The sequence below is a fragment of the Melanotaenia boesemani genome, chromosome 13, assembly GCF_017639745.1.
Source record: "Melanotaenia boesemani isolate fMelBoe1 chromosome 13, fMelBoe1.pri, whole genome shotgun sequence".
In the NCBI taxonomy this organism is placed as follows: Eukaryota; Metazoa; Chordata; class Actinopteri; order Atheriniformes; family Melanotaeniidae; genus Melanotaenia; species Melanotaenia boesemani.
The window spans coordinates 17,711,765-17,736,663 of record NC_055694.1 but is presented as its reverse complement, the minus strand read 5'-3'; the positions used below and the strand labels follow the sequence as shown (position 1 = coordinate 17,736,663).

The 24,899-nt window shown below is 38.8% G+C and overlaps 3 protein-coding genes across 5 annotated transcripts; 1 reads left to right on the top strand and 2 right to left on the bottom strand.

Moving 5' to 3' along the window:
- The first annotated feature begins 1,134 nt into the window (after positions 1-1,134).
- On the top strand, positions 1,135-7,949 carry amigo1 (adhesion molecule with Ig-like domain 1). Its single transcript, XM_042003545.1, has 2 exons — positions 1,135-1,642; positions 2,481-7,949. The coding sequence occupies exon 2, from the start codon at positions 2,587-2,589 to the stop codon at positions 4,123-4,125; it is 1,539 nt and encodes a 512-aa protein (XP_041859479.1). The 5' UTR covers positions 1,135-1,642; positions 2,481-2,586; the 3' UTR covers positions 4,126-7,949.
- A 740-nt stretch (positions 7,950-8,689) lies between these two features.
- Positions 8,690-14,840, bottom strand: atxn7l2b (ataxin 7-like 2b). 3 transcript variants are annotated; one of them, XM_042003542.1, is made up of 9 exons: positions 14,668-14,840; positions 13,204-13,272; positions 12,807-13,113; positions 12,173-12,339; positions 11,827-11,927; positions 11,481-11,626; positions 10,911-11,085; positions 10,562-10,683; positions 8,690-10,020 (listed from the first exon to the last, which is right to left on the bottom strand). In XM_042003542.1, exons 1-9 carry the CDS (start codon positions 14,762-14,764, stop codon positions 9,339-9,341), a joined length of 1,866 nt encoding a protein of 621 aa, XP_041859476.1. In that variant the 5' UTR covers positions 14,765-14,840; the 3' UTR covers positions 8,690-9,338. The 3 variants fall into 3 exon arrangements, with proteins under 3 accessions (XP_041859476.1, XP_041859477.1, XP_041859478.1); XM_042003543.1 differs by having other exon boundaries at positions 14,690-14,770; XM_042003544.1 differs by lacking the exon at positions 14,668-14,840 and adding an exon at positions 14,077-14,580.
- Positions 14,841-15,062: 222 nt separating this feature from the next.
- Positions 15,063-20,962, bottom strand: sypl2b (synaptophysin-like 2b). The gene is made up of 6 exons (XM_042003546.1): positions 20,805-20,962; positions 20,585-20,662; positions 18,123-18,241; positions 17,833-18,037; positions 16,476-16,664; positions 15,063-16,374 (listed from the first exon to the last, which is right to left on the bottom strand). The coding sequence occupies exons 1-6, from the start codon at positions 20,820-20,822 to the stop codon at positions 16,252-16,254; spliced, it is 732 nt and encodes a 243-aa protein (XP_041859480.1). The 5' UTR covers positions 20,823-20,962; the 3' UTR covers positions 15,063-16,251.
- Positions 20,963-24,899: the final 3,937 nt, after the last annotated feature.

Genomic DNA, 24,899 nt, shown 5'->3' with positions numbered 1-24,899 from the left:
ATCCTATGTCCTCTTTTTTTGCTGATATCTTAATTTATTGTAGGATGTCTATAGTGGCACTCTGAGTAGGAGGCTAGCAGCTTACTGGCAATGTACTGGACCTCACAGCTTTGCCAAAGTCAAGAATCACCGCAGCAGATCTGTGGTTTCAGGAAAACCTCCACAGAAAATCTCAAAAAGCAATTTGTGGGTGGATTCACTAAAATAAAAAATGACTAGGTTTTCCCCTGCTCAGTCAGCACAGACCTAAACAAAGTGTGCACAGTGAGTAAGAATACCCTGAGCTATGTGTGAAGGAATCATTGTAAACTGGCCGCCTTGGTGGCTGTCTGCCCTCCACAAAATAATCCCTATTTAAAATTATATGGGTTAATAGGGTTAATCAACAACTACATACCACCTGGATATATCTCAGTTTTACATCTCAAAAAGGCTGAATTACATCTGAACTGACAGTGAGCAGAGCAATGATATGCGAGCTTTGATAGACAGAAAAAATAACAAACATATTTGCATCACATTCAGTCACATGAGAGAAATTTGTCCAGTTTTAGCAGACAAGAACATTTAATCACCAAGTGACTTTCTCATAGTATTGTGTCAGAAAGAAAATGTAAATGGCACTTACGAAAACCCGGGGAAATCTTATTTAATCATACTGCCTGGGAACTTGGGGGGAAGAGGAAAGATTAAAAGAAATACAATTACCAGAATTTAGATTTAACTTAACATTACATATGGAGATTTATAGTTTGGCGGGAGGTGATGATGGAACTGAAAACATAGGTCAACAGGTCCTTCTATTTCCCTCCTCACACATTATTGTACAGAATAATATGTGCCACTAAATATAGGTTTGGGGGAAAGATAAGATTTCTAACTGTGGACAAATGACTAGTAATGTAAAAGTAGACTTCAAAATGTCTAGAATGCTGTGACTAAGCAGACAATTAGGACAAATTAAATTATTAAAGCAAAATATTCTGGTGTGTGAGATCTAATTTCCCTGGCTGACTCCAGATGGACTTGTCCATTTCCTCTCTTGGGGTTTCAGTGCGTCTTTGGTGCGGTCACTTTCGGTAAACAGCGCCTTCTGGGTTTGAGCGCACTGCTGCTGCCGAGAAACACGTCAAACACTGCAGCAGCAGCACTGCGCGGAGAGAGCTGTAGCAGGCCTGCGTGCAACCACAGGAAGCTTGCGGTCTACAAATTGCTCATTCCTAATGATCCCCATTGCTGCTGATGAGACCCGACACGAGCTGGACCTGCCCAAAATGCGCCCATCATCTTCAAAAAAAGGATGTTCGCTCGCTTGTGCGTCCCCGAAGCAATATGTCCCGATAGAATCAAAGACAGCTAATTAAAGCAGTGGTTATCGATGGTTGCCACTTAAAGGTTCTCAGCTCTTTACGTAATCTTATTTTTGCGTAATTTTGTACCCAGTATTGAATGCCTCGTGGACCAGGATTATTTTGGACAGGAGATCTCTACAGAGCTCTCCCTCCTCCCTGCATCAGTTTTTGTCCTCCACGGCAGACACGGAAGCTCAGTCAGACTGGGGGTTGTTGGTGTGCAGCAACATTGTAAACAAACAAGGGGCTGTTTTAAGGAAATCAGCGTCGGTGCTGCATCCCGGCTGAAGGTAAGTGTTTTCCTCTCCATCTTTCGGCTCATGTGGTCATTTGGGTTTTCCAACAGAATGGTGCAATGCAACGCTTGCACAGCTCTTCCACAAATGGAAAAGGGGCATTTCAGAACATGACACGACGTAAATATTTGCATGATATTTACCTGTGCACCTTTTACTTATTTTGTCCTTAGTGTGAAAGTGTACTGCTGTATTTTTCTGTGTCAGAGAGAGTAATAGAATGGCGAGGCAGAGACAGGGAAACGGGCACTGGAAGAAAATCAATGCCTTGTCTTTCTTGAGCGTGAATGCACATGGGTTAGCGTGAGTACTGGGTTTGTGCGTTTGCATTTGTTTTAGAAACGCAAAACGGCAGGGGAAAGTTAGTCCGGCATGCACGTGAGGAAGACACGAGCAGAGAAAGAAACAGAAGTGGGAAGTGTGAGGACATTTGCACAAGCACAATAGGTGCTTGATTTTAGTAGTTTACGTTTGACTGTTAATAAGAAAGTTATACTGTCCACTAAAATAAAATTATTTCTTTTTGTGGCAATAAATAACAACGGGAGCATGTTTTATGTCTGTTTCTTGAAATTCCTGCTGCAAAAAAGCATCAAATAGAAGCAGCTTCAGCATCAGTCTGGTGTTATATGAGTTGTTATTCAGCAACTAATATTGTTTTGATTTGTTGCATGACACACATTTTTTGTATAACAGCTTGATCTTCAAATGAATGTTTGGATTTAGGATATTTCTTTGTAGTATTTTGATATTAACATTTCCTTCTCCATTTCATGAATGTGGCATCTTTGTATTTAAAATATAATCTCTCTCTCTTTCTGCTCTTTTGTAGCCTTCAATCAGCAATGTACCTGAGATTCTTCCAGCTGCTCTTCCACAGTTTTTTTCTGAGAATGGGATTGTAATAAGCCTCTCTGGGATTCAAAAGAACCGCTAGCATGTTGCAGCCTTCCACAAGAACAGGTGATAGCCTGTTGGAAATCTTACCTCACTGGAGTAAATGTCAAAGATGGGCTCTATTCCTTTCCCTCTACGTGGCTCTGCTCTGGTTACCAGAGGCAGCAGGATCTGCGCTGAACTGTCATAAGATGTGCATCTGCGCCTCAAACATAGTGAGCTGCTCCAAAATGAATCTAACTACTGTTCCCACTAATCTGCCGCATTACACTGCTGTGCTGGACCTCAGCTACAATGACATAGTACGGCTCCGGTCCGAGTGGACCCCAAAGAAGCTGCCGAATCTCCACAACCTCCTTCTCAGTCACAATGATCTACATTTTCTTTCTTCAGAGGCATTCATCAATGTGAAGCATCTGCGCTACTTGGATTTGTCCTCCAACAAACTGCAGCAGCTGGATGAGTTTATCTTTGAGCCTTTGGTCAACTTGGAGGTCCTCTTGCTATATAATAACCACATTTCTCAGATTGACCGATCAGCCTTTACTAGCATGATCAACCTCCAAAAGCTGTACCTTAGCCAGAACCAAATCTCCCGCTTCCCCGTGGAGCTGGTCAGAGAAAAGTCCCGCATGGAGAAACTCAGCCTGCTGGATGTGTCGTCTAACAGGATCAAGGTGTTGCCCATTGAAGAGCTTCAGACACTGCCTGCCTGGATTAAAAATGGCCTCTACTTCCACAGTAACCCTCTGCTGTGTCACTGTGAGCTTTACACACTTCTAGCCCACTGGTACATTCGGAAGCTCAACTCTGCTCTGGACTTTAAAGATGACTATACATGTGTGCTGCCAGGCCCACAAAAAACTCAAGTAAAAGTTTTTGATCTCAGTGGTGAAAGCATGAACTGCAGCACATTCAAGGAGGCAGATGAGGAGGCTTTTTTGGAGCAAACACTGATCCTCCACTGCGATACCAAACACAGGAACATGCTAAAGACCTGGACGATGCCTGGTAATGTGTTGGTGACACCTGGAAGCAACCAGACAGCAAAAGTCTTGCCAGATGGCAGCCTGCAGATAAGTCCAGTGAGGCTTGAGGATTCTGGGACTTACACATGCTTTGCTACGAGCGAGGCTTTCAATGAAACTATCTATGTGGTGCTGAAGGTTCACAACTTTACCATGCACGGGGTGGGGGAGACTTTGAACACAGCTTATACTACCTTAATAGGCTGCCTGGCCAGTGTGGTGCTGGTGATTATGTACCTTTATCTGACACCATGCCGCTGTTTCTGCTGCCCTAACAAGAGCAAGACTCAGGGTGAGGACAGCATCCATTCCTCGATGCTTAGCGTCACTCCGACCCACGAGGACCCAGTGCTCAAGGCTGAGCTAAACAGGCATGTGGCGTTCATAGATTCCAAGGACTTACAAGGCCAAAATGGCAAGCTCAACCCAAATGGGGATGAGGACGATGATGAGCTAGATGCAGAGGCTGGTTCTCTTCTCAAGGGAAAGAGGAAGAAATCAGTAGCAGAGTCCATCAGCTCCGTCTTCTCAGACACTCCCATGGTGGTTTGAGATGACACTGGCAAATTGATGGATGCCATATGACTGGCTGTATATGGTACAACATGAGCCATGATTTAGTTAATGTGAACTGTGACTGTGACCTTGTGGGAGACAACAGTGAAGGGGATGTTCATCTGTGGTTGCTGGCAAGTGAAAAAAAGGAACTCAAAGGGAGCTCAAAAGAAACTGACAACTTGACAATAAGCAGGACTTTTCCAGCATTTTAATCTGTAGCAATTACTTTCATACTGTGAAAGAATGGTATTGTAAAAGGACATAAAAAATATGAGTCTTACGGGAAAGGATAAGCCGTTGATATCAGTACTCAGGAAGGGATATGAAGAACTAAAGCGTGGGAATTGATAAAATAAATAAATTGAAAACAGATTTAAAGAAAGATGATGGCTCACATTTATGAAACCATGGCTGGTTCATAATTATATTAAATAGGGAGGATTAGAATAGATTGCATCTTACTTAACATTAGAGCATAGATACATTTACCCCTCCTCTATTATCACAGGAGCAGAAAATGACATCACGAGTGACATTCACCTTGAGTTATCTATAGTAAAACAGCATGACATAAAACCACATAATGTGAGATCCTAGCCTGATAAATATAACCAAGGGAAAAGAAACATTGATCCTCAGATGCTAAACATATAAAGAAGCCACAGGTCATTTTCATCCTACTTTATATCCCATGTTTAGTTGAAATAGTTGATCCTAGTTCGTAGTTTTAGTCATGTGCAGCCATAAAGGACAGAGCTGGTTCTTCCTTTACCGTGATGAGGGATCGATTTACATAGATTTCTGTTGGAAAGAAAAAGATTACCAACTTACAGTATGAATTAATCATGTATTGAAATAGCTGCCTTTTAGTTGCTGTATATCAACAGTAGGACCCAAAAGAAACATTTGCAACCTTGCACAATTAAACACTTGGAACGTCTCCAGCATATACACATTATGTGCAGAGAAGTATTTTGTTTTGACTAATTATCAACATATTGTCTCAATTCTGTATACAACAAGGTACCAGAGTCCTTACAAGGATGAATAGGCTTCTGGTTGTTGTCCACTGAGGTGCCACTTACTGTAAAGTTTGTCTCTTAGTTATAGCATCAGTTTACGTCTGTCACAACACTTGGGTGTTACATTACCACTGTTAAAGGCTCAGAAACGTAATTTATTTATTCTGTCTGGAAAATGTGCACATAAAAGAAAATGCCACAAATATTTTAGAAGTTGAAGTATGCGATCTTCCTCAGTGGATAGTTCCCATAACATGTAGCTGTTTTGTCCCGTGTTAGTTAGAAAACAATCTACATATGTTGTATTTGAAGCAAAACATTAAAGCTTGGGTAATAGCAAAACCTTAATGGTTCCTCCTTGAAATCAAGCTTATGAATAATACTGATGAGGCTGTAGATTACTGGCATCAAAGAGCTACTGTTAGCATTTGTAGCTGCTGACAGGAAATTTCCAATAACTCGGGGGACCAGAGATCTTTGAAAAGATCTCTTAGTCCCATCATTTATAATTAAATCTGCTGTAAAATTAAGATGCAAGATGCCTGGTATGCTGTGCATATTTTATAAACATCAGATCAGGAAGCTGCACCTTGGAGCAATTTCATTAAACTTTGCAGCGTACGTGTCACAATAGAGCAAGGCCAGCCAGCCATAAATGCTAATTGCATGTTTTAATGGGAATAAACTTCTCTCTGCTTTCCATGTCTTTGTCTCTGAGCTGGAGGAGATTGATGTATTGTCATGAGTCACAGTGACACAAAGGCTTTTTCTCTGGCTCCTTGTACACAGACAGTCTCAGTTCAGCCCAGATGTGTTTGCTTTGTTTTGGTACCTTTGTCATTATGAAACTGCCCTTTCTTAGGTTCAAACGCAATCATTCAACCAGGCAATGAATGCTATGCCCTTTAAGTAGTCTGCAATTTATTTATGAGGGAAACGCCTGAGCTTTCACTGAGCCTTAGCACTTCCAACTGAGTGATATGGTTGGAAAGTACTTTATGATCTCAGAATTGATTATGCTTTTAAGTTCCTGCTCAAAAAAAAAGTTCCATGGCATAGGCCTACATTAGGATTATAAATAACATTAAGTCACATCTTGTGACTAAAAATCAATTTATTTCTGGATGCAATGTTTTTACGTAAAATTAGTGGGATATTCACAGCTGCTGTGTGCACCGCAGCATATCCTGTGTGGGTGAGAAAAGGAAGTCACACTTGTCAGAGAGGTGGTGTGTGAATCACTTCACTCTGTCACATATTGGAATACCAGGTGGAGGAATAGACAGCAGCAAAAATACCAAGACACACTTAATTAAAGCCACATTTAGCACTATTGCAGAATGATAGCATTTGGCCAAGAATCTGTCACATTTTAAGGTTTGTTTTGTTTTGTTTCATCCTCTAGAGCAGAAATATATTTGCTCATATATTTGTTCCATCATCAGATTTCAAGGCTTGGCCACCCAGGACAGCATGAAAGGCTAACAGCTGAAATCTTGCACAGATAATGCCGCCACTGAGTAGCACAGTAAATTACCCTACCATTGTGGAAAAGTGTTTTTCTTGCTAGAACATATTGTTGATCCAATTAAATCTGCTGTGGCTGATTGGTGTTCTAGTCCTCTGTATTGTTCCTCAAAATATATGTTGCATTTCTGTATAGAGACGAACTAAGTGCTTTTGCTAAGGTCCTGGCATAAGGGAGATGAGTGACTTTGTTCTCTCCAAAGCAAATCTGCCTTCCTGTATATCTATATACAATATATATACATATATGTATTGAGACTTTCTGTGTTCAGTATTTATTAGTTGTGTACTATGTTCTGCCAGTGTATTCACTATTCTTCTGTATTCTGATGTTCATTTAGCATTTTGTCTGCCGTTGTGCTACTGTTAGTTACTTCAACATCCAAGTCTTATTATAAATGTTTAATTTTTAAGCAGGGTGGGGCTTAGTTTTTTATTGAAAGAAGGTGTATCTTACACCTAACTGGTAAAACAAATAATATTAATAATAAAAAGATGGTTTAAGGGAAACATATTTTAACATTGACCTAAATCTGTATAAAAAAGTGCCAGTTTTTAAGTAACTTAGGAGCTGTATCCTAATGGGCAGTGAATACTGTATGTAGCCACCAGTTGTAATTGGTCAGTATTTGACTTTGCTCATGAAGCCATAAGCAATTAAAAACACAGTGCTTTACCAGATTGATGTCATATCAGATGATGTAGGAAGCTGTGGGGAGGTGTGTTCTCCAACAGAGCAAGGGATATGGAAAAACTATAAGATCTCTCCAATGAATTTACAAAATGTGATTGGGTTTAAATGGCTTAATAGGCTATGGTAAATAAATTTCCTCAGGACATTGTTGATCCTAATGACATTTAACGACTGCATTTTTAACATTGCCATATTTGCTTTATCACCAAAGTTTGCAGGCCCTTTTTTTCATCAAGAAAGCCCTTAAGAAAGCGCTCTCTCTTGCAATTAAGGGAACAACCATGAGGTGGTGAGGCTAATAGCTTGAGGCTTTAACAGAGTGCTGCAATGAGTATCCATAAGACAAGAAGGGAGCTTTACGCAGCACTGAAAGCACTTTGTTTATAGACCACAGCTTCAAAAATGAGATGGTTGGTCACTGCCATAAGAGTTGAAAAGCCTCACAGCTTTAGCGTAATGGCTTTGCATGATATGCTTGAAAGCTTGACTGCAGGATAGACGCAAACCAGTAGGCATCAAATAAAAAAGATCATTTTAAAAAAACTATCAACTGACCTAATAAAAGATAAAAATTTACACTTTGTGATGTCTCTTATTGCCATACACACAAGAAACATTTCAAGATATTTGTGTAGCCGACAGGTACATTATGGAGGACTGGATTTTAGAAGAACTATGAAGACTTACAATAAAAATAAAATTACCATTTTAGAATAAATATAAATTATACTTTATCTGATCAGGATAGAGCTGGAGCTGGAGAAATGGTGGATGCCATGTTTACAATATAACTCCAGACCTCTTGGGTCAGAGCTCTGCAGGTTTCAGATGTTTCCATGCTCCAACACACCAGATGCAAATTAGTGGTTCATCAAAAGGCATGTGCAAAAATAGACAAGTTGTTAGAGAACCGTTTCATTTAAATCAGGTGTTTGTAGCAGAAAACTTGTAAAACCTGCAGGACACTGATCCTCAAGGATCGGAGTTGGTGATACCCGGATTAGAATTTTTATCCAATTTAATGTATCAGTCTATTGTTACTTATTGTCGCTTGCATAGAATAAACTGTTTATAGAACTTAAAAGTGGCTAAAAGTCAATCAAGTTGCTTTTTCTAAGGAGCACCAATGACGACTTAACACCATCTGGTGGTAACACTGTAACAGTGCAGACTGGATGGAAAAATATTTACAAGCATTTTTTTTAGGAGTTATTAAAGCATTATTATTAAGAGACGGTTTAATACATATAAACCCTATACATACATGCATACATAATAATTTTAAAAGTTTTATTCTGTGTATCTGATTACCAGAAAAACTAAAACATTTCTCCATGGTTGGGATTATCTGGTGTCAGAAAATGCAAATGAGACAGACAGAAGGGACTTCAAACTCAAGCAAAACTCCAGATATTTCAAAAGTCTGCTTTTTAATGCTTGATCACTAGAGAAACAAAGATAAACTACAGTAAACAGAAGGCATAAAAGTTGACAATTGTATAGTTATTATGGCATTCAATGAGTTGGTGTTAGCAGCAAAATGAACAGACTGAGGTATGTTTCTGTTTTTATACAGATATTCAACTAAAACATTTAAACACCCAGAAAAATAGGAATTCTGCAAAAACCTAAAAATAAATTCCTGACATATGTGCATAAAACAACAACAAGAACATACTAAAAAGTGTGCAAACATGTATACATGCACTAATGCATACTAGCAGAGTTCAATAGCTGCTGTGATGATATGTAAACAACTTACAAATAATTCACTTTAAAAATAAACAAACCTAAATTAAGCTCAGATAAAGAAGACAGTATCATCTTGCTTTTCTAAGATGAGCTATCATAACAAAAAGACGGAAGGCAGTCCATCATTTTCACTGCAAACTGCAGTTCTGTCTTTAGGAAGCAGATGTTACTTACAAACCCTGAGAGAGCATGTCTTTTATATTCTAATCCTTTCAGGAGATAAGACTGGGGCAGGAAAGGGAGGAAAAACATTTATACTTGGACGTTCTGGATGCAGAAGAGCTGACAGGCAATGATTTGGTGCTACTTTTGCGCTTCTGAGCAGAACATCTGTGATCACTGTCCATTTTCTGTTGAATAGCTGGTGGGCTTTCTCTGCTGGTGGGAGGGTGGTGGGCTGGTTTTGCCAAATCTGAAATCTGTCTCTCGGTGTGCCTCACAGGTGGAGGAAAGCATGGCTTTTCTTCCTGTGAGATGTTACTCTTGGCTGGTCTTTGAAAGGCAGGAACATGTGATTTGCCCATCTCATGAAGAGGGCGACCTCTGATGTATCTGGAAGATATGTCCTCATCACTGTGTAACAGCTTGGAAGCTTTTAGTGCTGGTTTAGCATCTTGCATTAGCTCCACCTCCATCATCTGAGCCTTTCTGGGTCGCACAATCGGGTAGCGGTGTTTACCAGACCCAAAACTAGTTGTGGTGGTGGAATAAGGTGGCATGCTAATGTGACAGTTCTGCTGAAAGTTTTTGATTTCCTGTTGTTCCTTTGAGGTAGACTCGTGGCTGAAGGGGGCAGTGGATTTAGAGGGTTTATCCACATCCCTGACAGATGTTCCAGTGGCTGGAGGTGAAACGTGATGAGACCTGAGACCTGATGATACCTGAGGCATTTTTCTAGAGGTTAAAGAAAAAACATCGAACTGATTTACTTCCCGCACCACTGCCTGCTCCTACAGCCTTTCCATTTACAAAGTGTATAAACATGCTGGAAGTTTTCTTTTCAATCTGTTCCCATAGTAAATGCACATCAAATATTCCAGCATATAAGGGACCATGTAAGATTCATAGTCTTATCCAAGGACACTTTGGAGCGGTTGGGAATCAAACAAGTGGTAGATGATCACTCCAACACCTGAGTCACAGTTCAATTCATTTATTCAGGTGGCAGAACTCAGTTAAGTCTTCTGCTTTCCAAATAAGTACCAGTGTTGCAATGTAACACCATAATCTATTTAATAAAAAAAAAAACATTCACATACATTGACATATCAAGAATAAACCAGCCTCTGTTGGGGAACTGTGCCTTGCTGTGAATTCAAACACCACAGATGGGACTTATCTAGATGTCTTCCAGTTTACTAGGCAACATTTTTTCCCCAACTGTATGTGCATGAAAAGGTGACCTTACTGCCAGATGCAAAGTGATGACACTCACCTCCACAAGTGTGCATTGACATGACGATCCATCATGGCACTGAGGGCAAATCGTAGGTGGTGCAAACGCCGGTCAAATGTGTAGATGCTGACACCCAGTGTGTGGCATCCGAAAGTGCATAGCTACAAGATAGAAATGGTGTAAGTACAGACACACCAAGAATTCAAAATTCAGTCTGCAACCTTCTGTATTTCTGTGGAATCAAATCTGAATCTGAGTTTTGGATTTCACTCTTTTAACTCATACAAAAGCTTGAAATTAGTTATTCCCCATATAAAAAGTCATGCAAAACTAACATGTCTACATAGTCCAATCCACCTGCTGAGTTTATGTATGTCTCTGCACTCACGCCAAGAGGTTTGGGGTGCCATGGTGTAGCAGGAAGATCTGTGGCTTCCTCCTCTTCATCCTCCTCTTCACTATCTTCACTTGACAATAGGCTCTGGTTAAAAGGGTATGGAGGCTGTATCTCCACTTCCACAGCGCCATTACTATCCTCCTCTGGTGAATTTTCTGATGGATTCCTAGACAGAACAAGTGTGAGAATAATCAGATCAACACAGGTTCTGTGTAGAAACAAATTCTCTAATAGAAACACATCATGATAGCACATTTTGTATTAAAATTTCCATGATTATTATTTATACCTGTTTTTTTCCTATGGTAATACTCTGGCTATTATTTTCACTGTCTACTAACTCGTTTTGGTGTGAAAAAAAAACAACAACAACAAAAAAAAAAACATTCATAAATTATGGTGAAGACTTAAAAACAACGAAAGCTGCAGTTCTACAAAATGCAATTTAACAGCACTGCAAATTTCATTCCATTTAATTCATGTCATTTAGATTTATATTTTATCTCAGCTTGCACTTTGAGGAACTGCTGCATCGACTGATCAAGCAATAAAGTTTTATACCTCAAAATGAGGCATTTACTGCCTCGAGTTGTTAGATTTGCATCAAAACTATTCGGATGTCGCTCCCTGTCTTGACCTTCTGAGACTTTTTTCTGCTCCACTGCCAACTGACCAACGATGTAAAGCTTCTCCGATGCTTTCTGGTGCTGGAGATGAAACCATTCAGCGAGAAAGGGTAGCACAAGAGAAAATTAAAGGGTAATTAATATTTAATCAAAAGATATTCTAAAACCTGTAATGATGCTTTCTGTGAAACAATAGAAGGTTTAATCCTGAAGACAAGAAAGAAAAACATTTTTATGATGAACAACATTTAAGATACTGTTAACAATACTGGATAGCGTACCTCAGCAATGGACTTTGCATTGCATATAAGTTCTCTGTTGCACAGTTTCTTCCTTTCTGGATCCACAACTGTGCAGTGTTTGTTCAGCTCATAGTCTTTTTCTATGTGGGAAAGAAGACAGCAGTCAGCCATTACATATAGTCCTGTATATGTGTACTAGTGTGCTAACACACTAGCTCGACAGCCTTTGCCAGTCTGGAGATAGGTGGATTTTTTCCCCCTGCTGTTGTGACAGATGCTCTAAAGGTTTTAATGGATTTCTCACTATATAAAGTACACCAAGATTAAGACAGTTACCAGGGGCTGAAAAGCAGTGGAAGAATAAATGAATGAATATCAGGCTTACTGTTGACGTTTTTGTTAATTCGGCTGTAGGTTTTCATTCCTTGCAGAGGAATGTTAGACCCAGTCAACTCCACAGTTGCCGACTGTTGCAAAGAGTGACTCTTTGACAGAGAAGTGAATGAGGAATCATCATCAGGGGGCAGGGGTCCTGAGTGCCAAGGAGGAACCCTGGGACAAAGTGTGGAAAGGGGGTGTTGTAAGAGTTTTACCTAAGGTGAGTTTTCCTCTGGTAATTTCACTGAAATTAAAATGCAGAAGTAGTTAGAGAAGAAAACCAGTTTTGTGCAAGTCCAATGAAGGGTCACAGGGAAGCTGCTAACCCAGCATTTTAGCAAGTGAGAGGCAGGGTACACCCTGGACAGGTCACCAGTCCATCGCAGGACCAACACAGAGACAAATAAACAACTATTCACACCCATATTCACTCCTAAGGAGAATTTAGAGTGATCAATTAACCTAGCATGCATGTCCTTGGAAAGCTAGTACATTTAGCATTAATTTTAATGCCTCTGATTCTTATTTTTCTCCCCTCCTTTCTAATGAAAATTATGCTTTCCCACCTATAGCTGTCCATACTAAGTTCTTGCATACACACCAATTTATTAAGACGGACATCTAACAGCAGTAAACAGTACCTTACTGTCTCATTGTGGACATTTTTAGGGCAGTGCCGGTTGGCAGGTAACACTGCTGAGGACAGAGCACTGTCCTTGTTACATTTTAGCTTTTCCACACATGAAGGAATATTTAAAGGATGCCAGTCTGGGGAAGGTAGCTGCTGAGATGCAAGGATAGAAGACTGACCACATATCCTTGTGATAGCACTATGCCACCTTTCACAGTGCCTCTCAAAGGCTTGAGGTTTCACAACCTGTCCACAGTGGCTGCACACCACCAAATAAAAGTTATCATGTGCTGGGCAGTGGCCAAATATATCCATATCTGTGAAGAAGAATACAAAAGAGGGAAATCAGCAGGAGTTGATTATGGACGTAAGCAGAATTCACAAGTTTAAAGAGCCCAAGACTTCACCTTCTTTCCCCAGAGTCATGGTGTCAGAACGGTGCATCCCATACTTTCCATCTTCAGCACTGGATTCACCTGCAGGCAAAGCAAAAACAGTCTGAAATGCAATAATACATTCATGCTGCCTCCTCCTCCAAAATGGAGGTTTACTCGGTTATTCAAGATTCAAGCTTTTATTATAGTCCATTTCTGCAATATGTGAGTACATACACAGGAGTCAAAAAGGACGTTTCTCTCCATCCCAGGGTTAAAAAATACAAGAATTATTTAAAGAAAACTGTGTATGAAAAATACAGTAGTTGAAAAATACAATATAAAAGGAGTATGCCTGTGAATATATATATATATATATATATATATATATATATATATATATATATATATATATATATATACACTCACCCTATACATACATATGCAAACCTACAGTGGAAAATAAAGAACCATGTGATTCTGATTAGTGCAATTTCTGTGTCCAGTAAGTATTGAGAGTTCAATGTTTCTGGGGGCAGAGGGAGGGGAGAGACTTCAGCTTTCTGACAGCCTGGTGGACGAAGCTGTTCAGAAGTTTGTTAGAGCAGGCCTGGGGGCTCTGGTACCTTCTTTCAGAAGGATGGGGACTGAACAGGCTGTGCAAGGGGTGGCTCATAACTTGTGAGTCCCTCACAATGCTAACTGCTTTTCAGGTGAGGCAGGTCTTATAAATGTCCAGGAGGGGGGGAAGTGAGACACCAATGATCTTCCCCGCTGTGTTCACTATGCCCTGCAGTGTTCTTCTGTTCTGTGCAACTCCCGAACCACACAGTGACACAGCTGGTTAGGATGCTCTCAGTGGTGCCTCGGTAAAAGTTGCACATCATGGGTGGGGGAGACACTCACTCTCTTCAGCCTGCGGAGGAAGTGAACCGGTCTTCACCGGTGATGTGCAGTTGGCTGTCCTCCTTTCTGTAGTGTCTCATCGTTGTTTTGAGATGAGACCCACTACAGTCGTATCGTCTGCAAACTTCACTATGTGGTTGGTGCTGAATGTTGGTGTGCAGTCATGAGTCAGCAGGGTGAAGAGCAGGGGACTAGAATAGCTTTGCTAGAAAAACTGCAGAATGTCACATCAGACCAGATCTGAGAAGGGCTGTCGAGGGTCCACGCATCTAATGTAAAGCAGTTCTTGTAAAACACGCATTTTGAATAGTCTGAACTTATTTTATCTAAGCCATAGCCTAACTGTGAATATCTGTTTGAATTAACCTTTTATTTCACTAGACTTCTATGTTAAAAGTATTAAAAGAATGACTTAAATTTGTATTGGTAGGTATTATTGTTAGAACCTCCTGCGTTAGGACCCAGCGGGTCCTTTGTTTCAAGCGCACTTGATGCCGCTCAGTGTACGTCCAACAACAAACAAACAAACCACGGGACACTGATGCTACTACGTGTTGGAAATCAGGTCTGGAGCTGCGGGGTGCGACTCACCGTCAGACGGCAACACATTCACCTTGTCTACCCAGCAACTCCAATTTAATCCGACAAAATCGTCGAGATTAAGATTTCGTCGATCCAAAGCGGCCATTGCTGCTTTTACGCGTTCACGTTCGTCAGTTCGCGCGCACCTTAATCGCGACACGGGGCTCGCGCCCGTGCAATCACCCGCCCCCCTTCAACATCAGGTGTTATACCCTTACATTAACTAAAATTAACCAATTCATTCATGTTGAACATCATGACGTTACAGAGTGTGACCACTTATGATCCACAATATGAATCCTGCTTTAACTACAGTGTGCAAGTTATTTAATTGTGTGGCAAACACATAATACACTGCATGTCCACTGGAGACAACCAGAAAAGGGTAATAAAGTACGACGAACTACAACAGCTCTCCTTTTTCTTTAATGATGCACAGCATTTTTGGATTGTAACAGGAAATCCAGAGCAATCTAACAGCAATGGATCAGGAAACTGTAAGAATCAAAGATATATAAAGAGGGAAATGAGAAGAAAGGCAGAAGACTAGGAGCAACTTGCACTGATGGATGCTGGTTTAAAAAAAAAAAAAAAAAGAGGAAGGTAGGGGGAGTCTCAATGACACTTGTCCAGGTGGAAAAATTTCCATATGCAAAGAGGAGGTAGAAGCCTGGCAAAAGGATGGTGTAAAGAACGCAGAGCAAGGAGCAACAGAGATTGATAATCTGTTTTAGAAAGGGGAGGGAAAAAAAAGTAAATTTAACTGTACCCAATAACAACCTAAGATTATACAATACAGAGGAAAAAAGTACAATAAAGCCTTGTCTTAAGATACAAAAAAAAAAAAAAAAAAAAAAAAAACATATAACCAAAATCAGAAAATGTCTTCAAGTTCTATTTAGAAAGGTTAACATGCATCAAATAGAAATGAAACACCGGATTAAACCTAACATTCAGCTCTTAACTACAAGTATCGCTGTAACATAATGAGATGAGACCTAACCCAATGAAGATGAAATAACTTTGCTTTCAACCTTTTTAAATAATCTCATGTTGGCAGATAAATTTTGTATACTTTAAATATGGTCTAAAATCTGTCAATCGCTGTGGTAAAGTCAGTCCAGTATTGGACAGGAATTAGGCATCTTCATACAAGTAACAGATCCTGCTAATGGTAGAAATGATGTATTGTGCAGATACACAAAAATCCCCAGTAGAAAAAAATAAGGCACTTCATTACAGATGCCTGCAAATACATCAAAGCACATTTAGTCATTTTTGTATTTGTGTCTTCAGGACACACTCGAAAGATGAAATCTCATGGGGTATCCTTTCAATAAAATTTAAATAAATTCTACAAAACTAAACAGGGCATCAAGCTTCAATTTCTAATATTTTTTGGCAGAACAACAATTGTTGTTTATTATTACTGAAACAAAAATTGAATTTGTCTTAAAGTTTTAGTCCAGATAAAAGAAAAAATATGAGTTTTAGAAATTATATTGTCCCATAACTTTTTTTTTTTTTTCCTTTACAGTCATTACCAAAATCACTCATTTAATAATACGATCTTGTAAAGAGGAAGCTGTGCAGTTATGATGGTGTAACTCCCCCCTCCACATTAGCAGGTTGGTTGGCTGATTTATGGAATGGTGTTTCTTTGAAAATAAACCAGCAGTTGCCTCCCCACAGGATGAGGTTAAGGAAACCAAATATCTGCCAAAAAAAAATTAAAAAAGGACATGAGTTAAATATGTGACACTGCAATTGTCCACACAAGTGTAATGTTAAACAAAACAAATTTGTATTTAACTTACAACAGAGGCATTTAATTTGCCCATATGAGGGATAGCTCCTGGGGTGCAAATGTTGCCTGGCTTGCAAACATCGAGTAAAGTAACAATTGTCAAAGGACTGGTTGCCCATTTCACGTCAGTCAAGCCTTTGGCCCATGCAGAGGATGATACCAACCACAGGAAAGCCAAGGCTGCAGTCACCAGCAGGTCCTTACAGAGCAGCAAAAAACATGATCAGTTTAATAAAAACAAAAGAAAAGAAAAAAAACGGTGACAATAAGGAAAATATATCTGCATGGTCAGTTAAGAACATGTCTATAAGATCATTTACACCAAAATCATAAGCATGAGTTTATACCGCGTGGGAATGAGATACTGATTATATTAAATGGGACAAAGACTGTGGGGCAGTGTTATAAACTGTTAGTCAGTTTTAGGTTCAGCAACTTAGTTCAGCCCTGAATATAATGAATGACCATGACAGTTTCTTTGGATTTTTTTCTTTCCTGATGGTAAAAAGGTATACTGTAATATGAAAAAAAAAAACAGAATTCATAGGGCTCAGATTGTAAAAAGGTGATTAAGGAAGTCTGAGACATCATTTGCCAGAATCCAGACCTTATCCCTATTGAGAATCTTTGTGATGTGCTGGAGAAAATTTCACACAGCAATAAGACTCTCCAATCTTTATTACAAGATCTTGTCAAAAAACAAATGCATATTTTACCCATATACTTTACTATTTATGTTTAAATGAGATTGAAGAATATCAGTATAACTGACCCCTAAATAAAATGAATAGAAATATAAGAATACCCATTCTTCATCAAAGTATAACCCTAAGGAGCTTTCCTGTGCTAGTGTTTTCAGTAAGAAAACGTTTTGGCCACAATTCATCCCATACACAGCTAACCTGTGGCAATGCAAAAGCATTTTTATCTCTGTTGTCAGGGGCACTCAATAACTGAGAGACTCCAGACATAACTTAGCAGAGCTTTTAATAATCTGAAACCACATAATGCAATATCTCCCCCAGCTGCTGGAAAACACCCCCTCCCCACTCTTCACACAACTCTGTTACATATACTGGCTCTGACCTCAAGTTGGATTTCAACATGGACTGAACTTCCTTGGAGCCAGCAGTGGACATCAGATTGAAAGTTTTAAACAAAAAGTACAAACAACACATACTGCCTGCGAAAATCCCAGATATGAAATAACACCAGATTCAGTCACTCCAAGACCACATGAAACACATATCTGCTTGAAATTTGCTTTAAACTTTTAACATTTTGATTAATCTTTAAACTATCTGTAAAAGGACCTAGCTGACCACGTGCACTTCACAAAATCAGCTGAGGAATCCAGACAAACATACCACGACAGGACCACGGCTAGACTCTCTGTACAGGTGCTGGTAGCCCAAATAGAGGACTAGTGTGGCAGTGCTGTAGAGGAAAGCCAACACTCCAATACAGACATAAAACTGGGCAGAGGATGAATGGTCTCCAATCAGGTAGAAGGCAGAGGTGGTGGTTTGGTTGACTTTGCAGTCTGGAACATTGTAGGGATGCTGCATTAACCTGAGTGCAAAGAGAGACAACACTTCCCATTAATCTGGTTGCTACATGTAAAGAAATGAGAATTCAAGCTTGCTTACAAACACACCTGAAAGGATAATTAAAGTCTGCATGGATTTCTTCACTGGGTCTTCCTTGGCAATGGACATTGATGCTGGCTGATCCACTGTATCCTCCAGTTGTAGCAAAAGCAAATATGGAGAACAGCTGGAACCACAGAGACAGATAAGAGAATCTGCTGCTGGCAAATATGTTCAAGAGCTCTGATGAAACTGTCACACACATATGCACACACTTCCTTTTATATTTTGCGTAACATGCGTTTGACAGGAAGCATTATTCACCATATATCATCACTGCGTTGTGAGTAAAACAAACTTCTCTTTCTCACTTCAAAAATAAAGCAAAATTAGCATAAATGAGCAAAATTACTTATTTATGTCTGTTGCCTCACAGAAGGTAAAATACAAACATGATCATGCTAATAGAAATAAAGCATGAGAATACCAATAAAAATACATGAAAAATATAAGATTAAAATTGACTTTCCCATCAACACTTTAACTTTTTACAGCCTCCGGTTGACACCCTCACATATAGCCACTTTAACAAGACCATAAGCTAACTCAGTCTTCTTTTTTTTGCACTATAACCATAAACATATATTGCACCAACTGTAATTTGCCTTATCTATTTATTATTGTGTTTTATTTACTTAGTGATAGTACTTGTTTGTTTTGTTTATTGGCTTTTACATTTAAAGTGATTACAGGTTTCTTTGGCTATTGTTTAAGATGAGCCTTAAAGGTGGAGCATCTGTAACACTGAAGCAAGTGGTCCCAAGTTTGCCATTTTGGACACTCATCATGGCTGATTGAGAAAAGAAATACAGGATGACATTATCAGAACAGGTGAGGAAAAGAAAGAGAGAAAATGGCAGAGCAAGAGATAAACCAAGAGTCAAGACTGGCTGGAGCCACCTCAGAAAAGAAACAGGAATGGAAAACGAATAACAAATTAGGGCCCAACGGCCAAAGTTCCACAGTGGTACTTTAAGAGCCCACTACCATTCATAAGCTGTTTAAAAGCACATGTACTGAGGTACAATTAAAAAGTCTTTACAGTCATAATTTACTCAGCAGTTTGCTGTATTGCCATAGCTTTTAATATTCAGTATTAGCAGCGTACAGGCTTTGTACAGTTTTATTTAAAATGTAGTGGTGAATTAAAATGTGAAAATATGACTTTTCTAAATGTTTCAGCCTATTGAATAGTCAAAGTGGGTTTCACAGCACTAACAGTTATAATCTATTTGAGAGAAAAAAAAAACAATGTTTTACTTCAGATAAGGACTGTCTTTGCACAGTCACTGCCTTTTCTGAACCACAGCACCACCGCAAAACTCTTGAGTCAAGGAATAACAGTTTTCACATAATGTGCCATTTTATCATAAAAATTCCTATTAAACTAATAAGCACGCCACATTGTTTTTATTTCGCTCATTTGCATGTGTTTGCATGCATGTGGTTTTAATACACTTTACAAAAAGTAGCACTCATATTTTAATTGTACAATATTTTTTTGTAAAAATACAATATAAGCAATTAAAATTCAAATTAGAAGACTATGTCAGCAAACTACTCAATGCTGCTGCTGCTGCAGGAGGAAAGTTTGGACAGCACATTCACACATTTGCTGAAAGGCAAATAACTGCAATGTAAACCTACTGCTGTTGTACATGACTATAAATGTATGTTAATGCTGACAGCAACTAATAAACTTGTGCACATGCTGAAAGAGACACGTGCATTATTTGACCTGACCCTATTAGGTTTGTAAGCAAGCAAGATGTTCAGGTGCCAAAGACTGATGAAAACAGTGTATGTCTGAAAGGGGGCTTATGCCACCTTAAAGTCCCCTTTAGTGATTAGGCCTCGTATCAATATCACTGTCAGTATTTTTGATAAATAAATTTTAGGAAAATGGAGTAACTTCGTGCAAGACCTTATATTTGCAATATGTATACTGAAATTTAAGAAAACTCTATCATCTCAGAGAACAAGGTAACAATAATGTTTTTTTTTTCATCAATTCATTATGCAAGATTCTGTGCGAGGGTAAATAAATTCAGTGTACATATATACAACAGAATATATTACCCCTAAAATAATAGAACTATAAAGTAACACGGTTTGGGTAGAAGTGTCGTCGAGATCATACCTAAACACTGAGTTTCACTGAGCATGCTAACACACATTAGCTTTCAGTTGAGTCACAATTTGGCCTTTATTTACTCTGATAAGGCTCATATAAACCGTGTCACTGTGTTGCTGCATTCCACATTTGAGACAGATTTTCGTCTATTAGTTTCTTGTCTCCTTAGGGCGTGGATAATGTCACGAGATTTTAAAAAAAGAAAGAAAGAAACATAATCAATTTTAAAAGTATTTCTGTTCGCAGGGATGGGCAACCCATGTTAAACACGAACACACGTACACACTCATACGCATTGCTATAGGCCATATGGAAGAAAAATCTTGCACAACATACCCATTCTAACAATCGAATAAACGCCAAAGGCTCCTTCAAGGGTCCCAAGTCGAGAGTGAAGCCAGAGGCCAGGACTTTCTAATAAAAAAATAAAAAAAAACATCATAAGAAAAAAGCCGTTAAACGCTAAGAAGGTGGGATACAGATAAGTGTGTTTGCTCAAAAGTCTCCATTCATATACGCCATGAACAGTTCAGCATCTTTCTGTCAGCGCTGTTACCTGGGCGACAGATTCCATCGTTTCCCCACAGAAAACACCAAACAGATCAAACCGTTACTTCTCCTTTGGGTTTTTACAGCTCTTCCGTGGCACCTCGGTCTTGTCAAACTTTTCTACAACTTCAGCGAATCGCAGTGGTTGACACGTGATCGCACGCGCTCACACCCGGAAGGGGGCGCTGCTGGGAAGCGGAAGGAAGTTGATGAAGATTTCACGAGTATTTTCATCAGACTAATTTTCACTTTATGTAAACTGGTGATCACAGTACTGTGACAGGAATACTACTTAGTATTTGTTATGAAAGGATGCAGCTGTGGGGGACTTATTCACGGCCTTTTATGTAAGCAGAGGGTTGAAGCAAGCAACATGACAAGAAACAAATTCTGTCCAATTACCACGTATTATCTCATAGGTTATTTGATAATATCTTTGATTGACTTTTTTGAGTAAACGCCTCTCCCACTCCTCTATTCTTTTTGTTTTGTACCATTTCACAACAAAGTTATCTCAATGCCATTTACAGACGCAGTCCAATTCAATACAATTTAATGTAGTCCAAATATTAAGTCCACATTAGTCAAATTTATAACTGTTCATATAAGCTAGTTCATAAAAATAACTGCTTAGCTAAGGAAACCAAGCCACCACCATGACAAAACACAATTCTTACACCAGAAGAATCAAAGCGCTACCCATATCAATTTCAAATTATTTTTTTTTATTCATTGGTTTTATTTTAAGATATTTTCAATTGCTTATTCTGATTAGCCCTTTTTTTTATTTATTTTGTTATTTAGCCACAGAATTGTCACTTTCTGTCTAAAATGTGTTTTTAATATTTAGAAATATGTTTATGTATGTTAAACACTGACAATGGTGACTCTGAAGCCTCATCAGAAAACATAGTAATTTACAGTAATTTAATGCTGGTGGAACCGTTTTTATTATCAATATGATTATTGTTTCATTTAATCAAAATTACAAAATGACATACTGAATATAAAGTTATTCAGACCCCTTTGTGATGACACTTGCAGCTGAGCTCTGGTACATTCTTCATCAGTCTGCAATCTTTGCTGTACTTCTGCAACTGTATTAGTCCATCTGTTAAACTCACTGAGCATAATTAAGAGAGCACACCAATAGTCATGTAAGATCTGACCGTTAAATATGGAGTGAAAATCACATTGGTGAGTTTGAGAGAAATATCTCCTGCTAGTAAGTAATATATAGAGTCACAGATTGAGTTAGGAAATGACACTGAAAGTGCACAAAAACAGAGTAGTCTCAATCATTCTACAACAGAACAATCAACAGACTTTCCACATCTGGTTGGCCAGTCCTAATCACTAATTGGGTTTTGGTAAGACAGGTAGGGGCTGAATGGTGGTGTGGTTAGCACTAGTGCCTCGCAGTAAGAGGGTTCCTGGTCAGAATCTCAGCTGGAACTTTGGGTTCTTTCCAGGTACTCTTCCTCGCATAATCCAAAAACATGCACAAGGTTAATTGGTATTTCTAAATTCTCTGTAGGTCTAATTGTTCCCATGAGTGGATGTTTCTTTGTGTTTGCCCTGTAATAGACTGATAACCTGTTTAGGGTGTACCTTGCCTCTTGCCTGTTAGCAGCTGGAATAGGCTCCGCCCCCTTAGGACCTTGCATTGGAATAAGTGGGCAGAGACGATAGATAGATAGATAGATAGATAGATAGATAGATAGATAGATAGATAGATAGATAGATAGATAGATAGATAGATAGATGAGACTATCAAGCCAATGGTCACTATGAATATGATCAAGGTTCCATTGTGGAGAAAGGAGGACCTTAAAGAAGAACAACAGATATTTTTCTGTGATAGAATTCAGGACAGAGGGAAAAATGCAAGATTTTGAGCGAACTTAACTGAAAATGCTTTTCATTAGTCAGACATCTTTACTTAATTGGGCTCAATCTGGCACTTTTTTTTACTGCTTCCAAAATGAAGATAATGCAGATTTCACTAAGTCAGTCTCTCATAATGAAAGTGTGCTCTCAAACCTGCACACAGGCTCTACAAATGATGACTAAATTTGTAACAAACTCAAACTTGTGGCTTATTAAGTCAAAATAAACTTTTCATCTTGACATGTCAATATGGTATGTGTTACAAGACCTCATAGGCAAAATTAGCCATCAATACTTCTGCTTTGAATCTGCAGAGCACCACCCTTGCTCTCAGAAAGGTGAAGTCAGACACGTAGTATGTTCACTGAGTCATACGCTTCATATGTTTCTATACAAACTAGGCACCAGCCACTTACTTAATATTTATAGTGGCACATGGCCAGATCTCTCATCTGGCTGACTGAGGCAAAGTGTTACAGAACATGTTATTGGTGTATGCCCTTGGACCATTTTTCTCGCAGTCTCAAATGTGACTCAAAAGCTTGGTTAAAGTAATAAACTTATGAAGACTGACACTATCTTAGTCATTTACCTCAATAACATGAATATTAGAAGCTAGATTTTCTCAGCCCCCCCCCCCTCTTCTGTTTGCATCGCATGCCACCAGTTGGTGGCAAATCCTCTGTATTTCCAGGTCATGCCAGGTTTTTTTCTGGGAAAGCACAGTGTCTGTAGCACATGGCAAAAAAAAAAAAAAAAAAAAAAAACTACTGGGGCAGTCCTTTGCTGTCTGTTTAATATAAGCTACCATGGTGAGTTTGCAGAGTTGGAGACAACTTTGGAGAAAACTTGAGTCTGAGTTGTGAGTGGAGCTCATAAGTAACACAAAGGGAGTTGGAAATTTATATTTACTGTAATATTAAGATAATAAAATGGGGGTTTTTTTCATGGCAAAATCTTAAATGTATACAATTTTTAATCAACAGTTGAGTTGTTAGGGAATTAGGAACTGCTGCTAGAAGGGAACTTTAAACTGACATTAGTGTCTCACCAGAGGTCGCTAGCTCCTGAGACATTGCATTGCTGTTATTAAACAAGACTCTTTTTTATGCAAAGGTTGTCATGTGCCTCCTATTACTCCCATCAGAGTGAACTCATTCATATGTGGGCTAATTCCTTCAGTTTAGGTAATTGGAAATGTCTGTTCTTTCCTCAGTAAGAAGGCAAATATAGGCTGAATGTGGGTCCTAGCAGTTCATATTTTAACAGTTCACATCTCCAAAGGATAAGAGCGGCTTTGTTCTCCACCTTTTAATAGTTGACTAGGCTGCCCAAACGGAGGGACTCTGGGACAATCTCTTTATAGAAAAAAGTAGCTCCACAAATCAGATTGTTTGGTTTTAAGCAAAAATCAAGAAATCATGTGATACATAAATAAGACTTTGTGGGATATACTTGGCCTGAGGTGAAAACAAATTCAGTTTCAGTGGTTTTGTAAATGGCCAAAAACTTGTTTGTCAGCTTTCGGTTTAGACTGGGATACAGTGACACCTGTTTCTGTTGTTGCTGTGTCAGGTTCACAGGCTTGATGGACTGGTTGTGCCACACTAAAAAGTTAACATAAGGAAATTTGATGTGGACCCTGAATTTATTGCTGGATATTTCAGTCTGTATGACAAGGCAGTAATGTTACATGTTATACAACAAGAGATTTTCAGAAGAAAGGAAACATTGTGACCACAATGGAATCACAATGATTTTAGTTTGCATATATTTAACCAGGCCTATTATAGTTAAGGATAAATGAGCTCTCTGTCAATTTTTGTTTTTTGTGACACATGACCACTGATCACATGTTTATTATAGCACACTATACCATCACATGCACAAATTTAATAAATACAAAATGACTCAGTTCAGCAGACATTGATTAATATAATTTGAGCGTGACAGGCTTAAAAGGTTTCTCCAACTAATCTATATAGAAGATATGTTCATCAGCTTAAAAAATGGTTTCTTATAACTGACAGATTTAAGAAACAATGTCTATTTCATTTTAAATTTTAAAAAAATATGTATAAATTTCAACTGAAAGAGAGCCAAAAGTATTTTTACAACAAATTTAGTTTTGTGTGTCTTTTTCTTCAGTTATTTAGATTGTTTTGCGTGCATGAGATTTCAATATTTTGCTGGTGGAGACACATTTTTACCT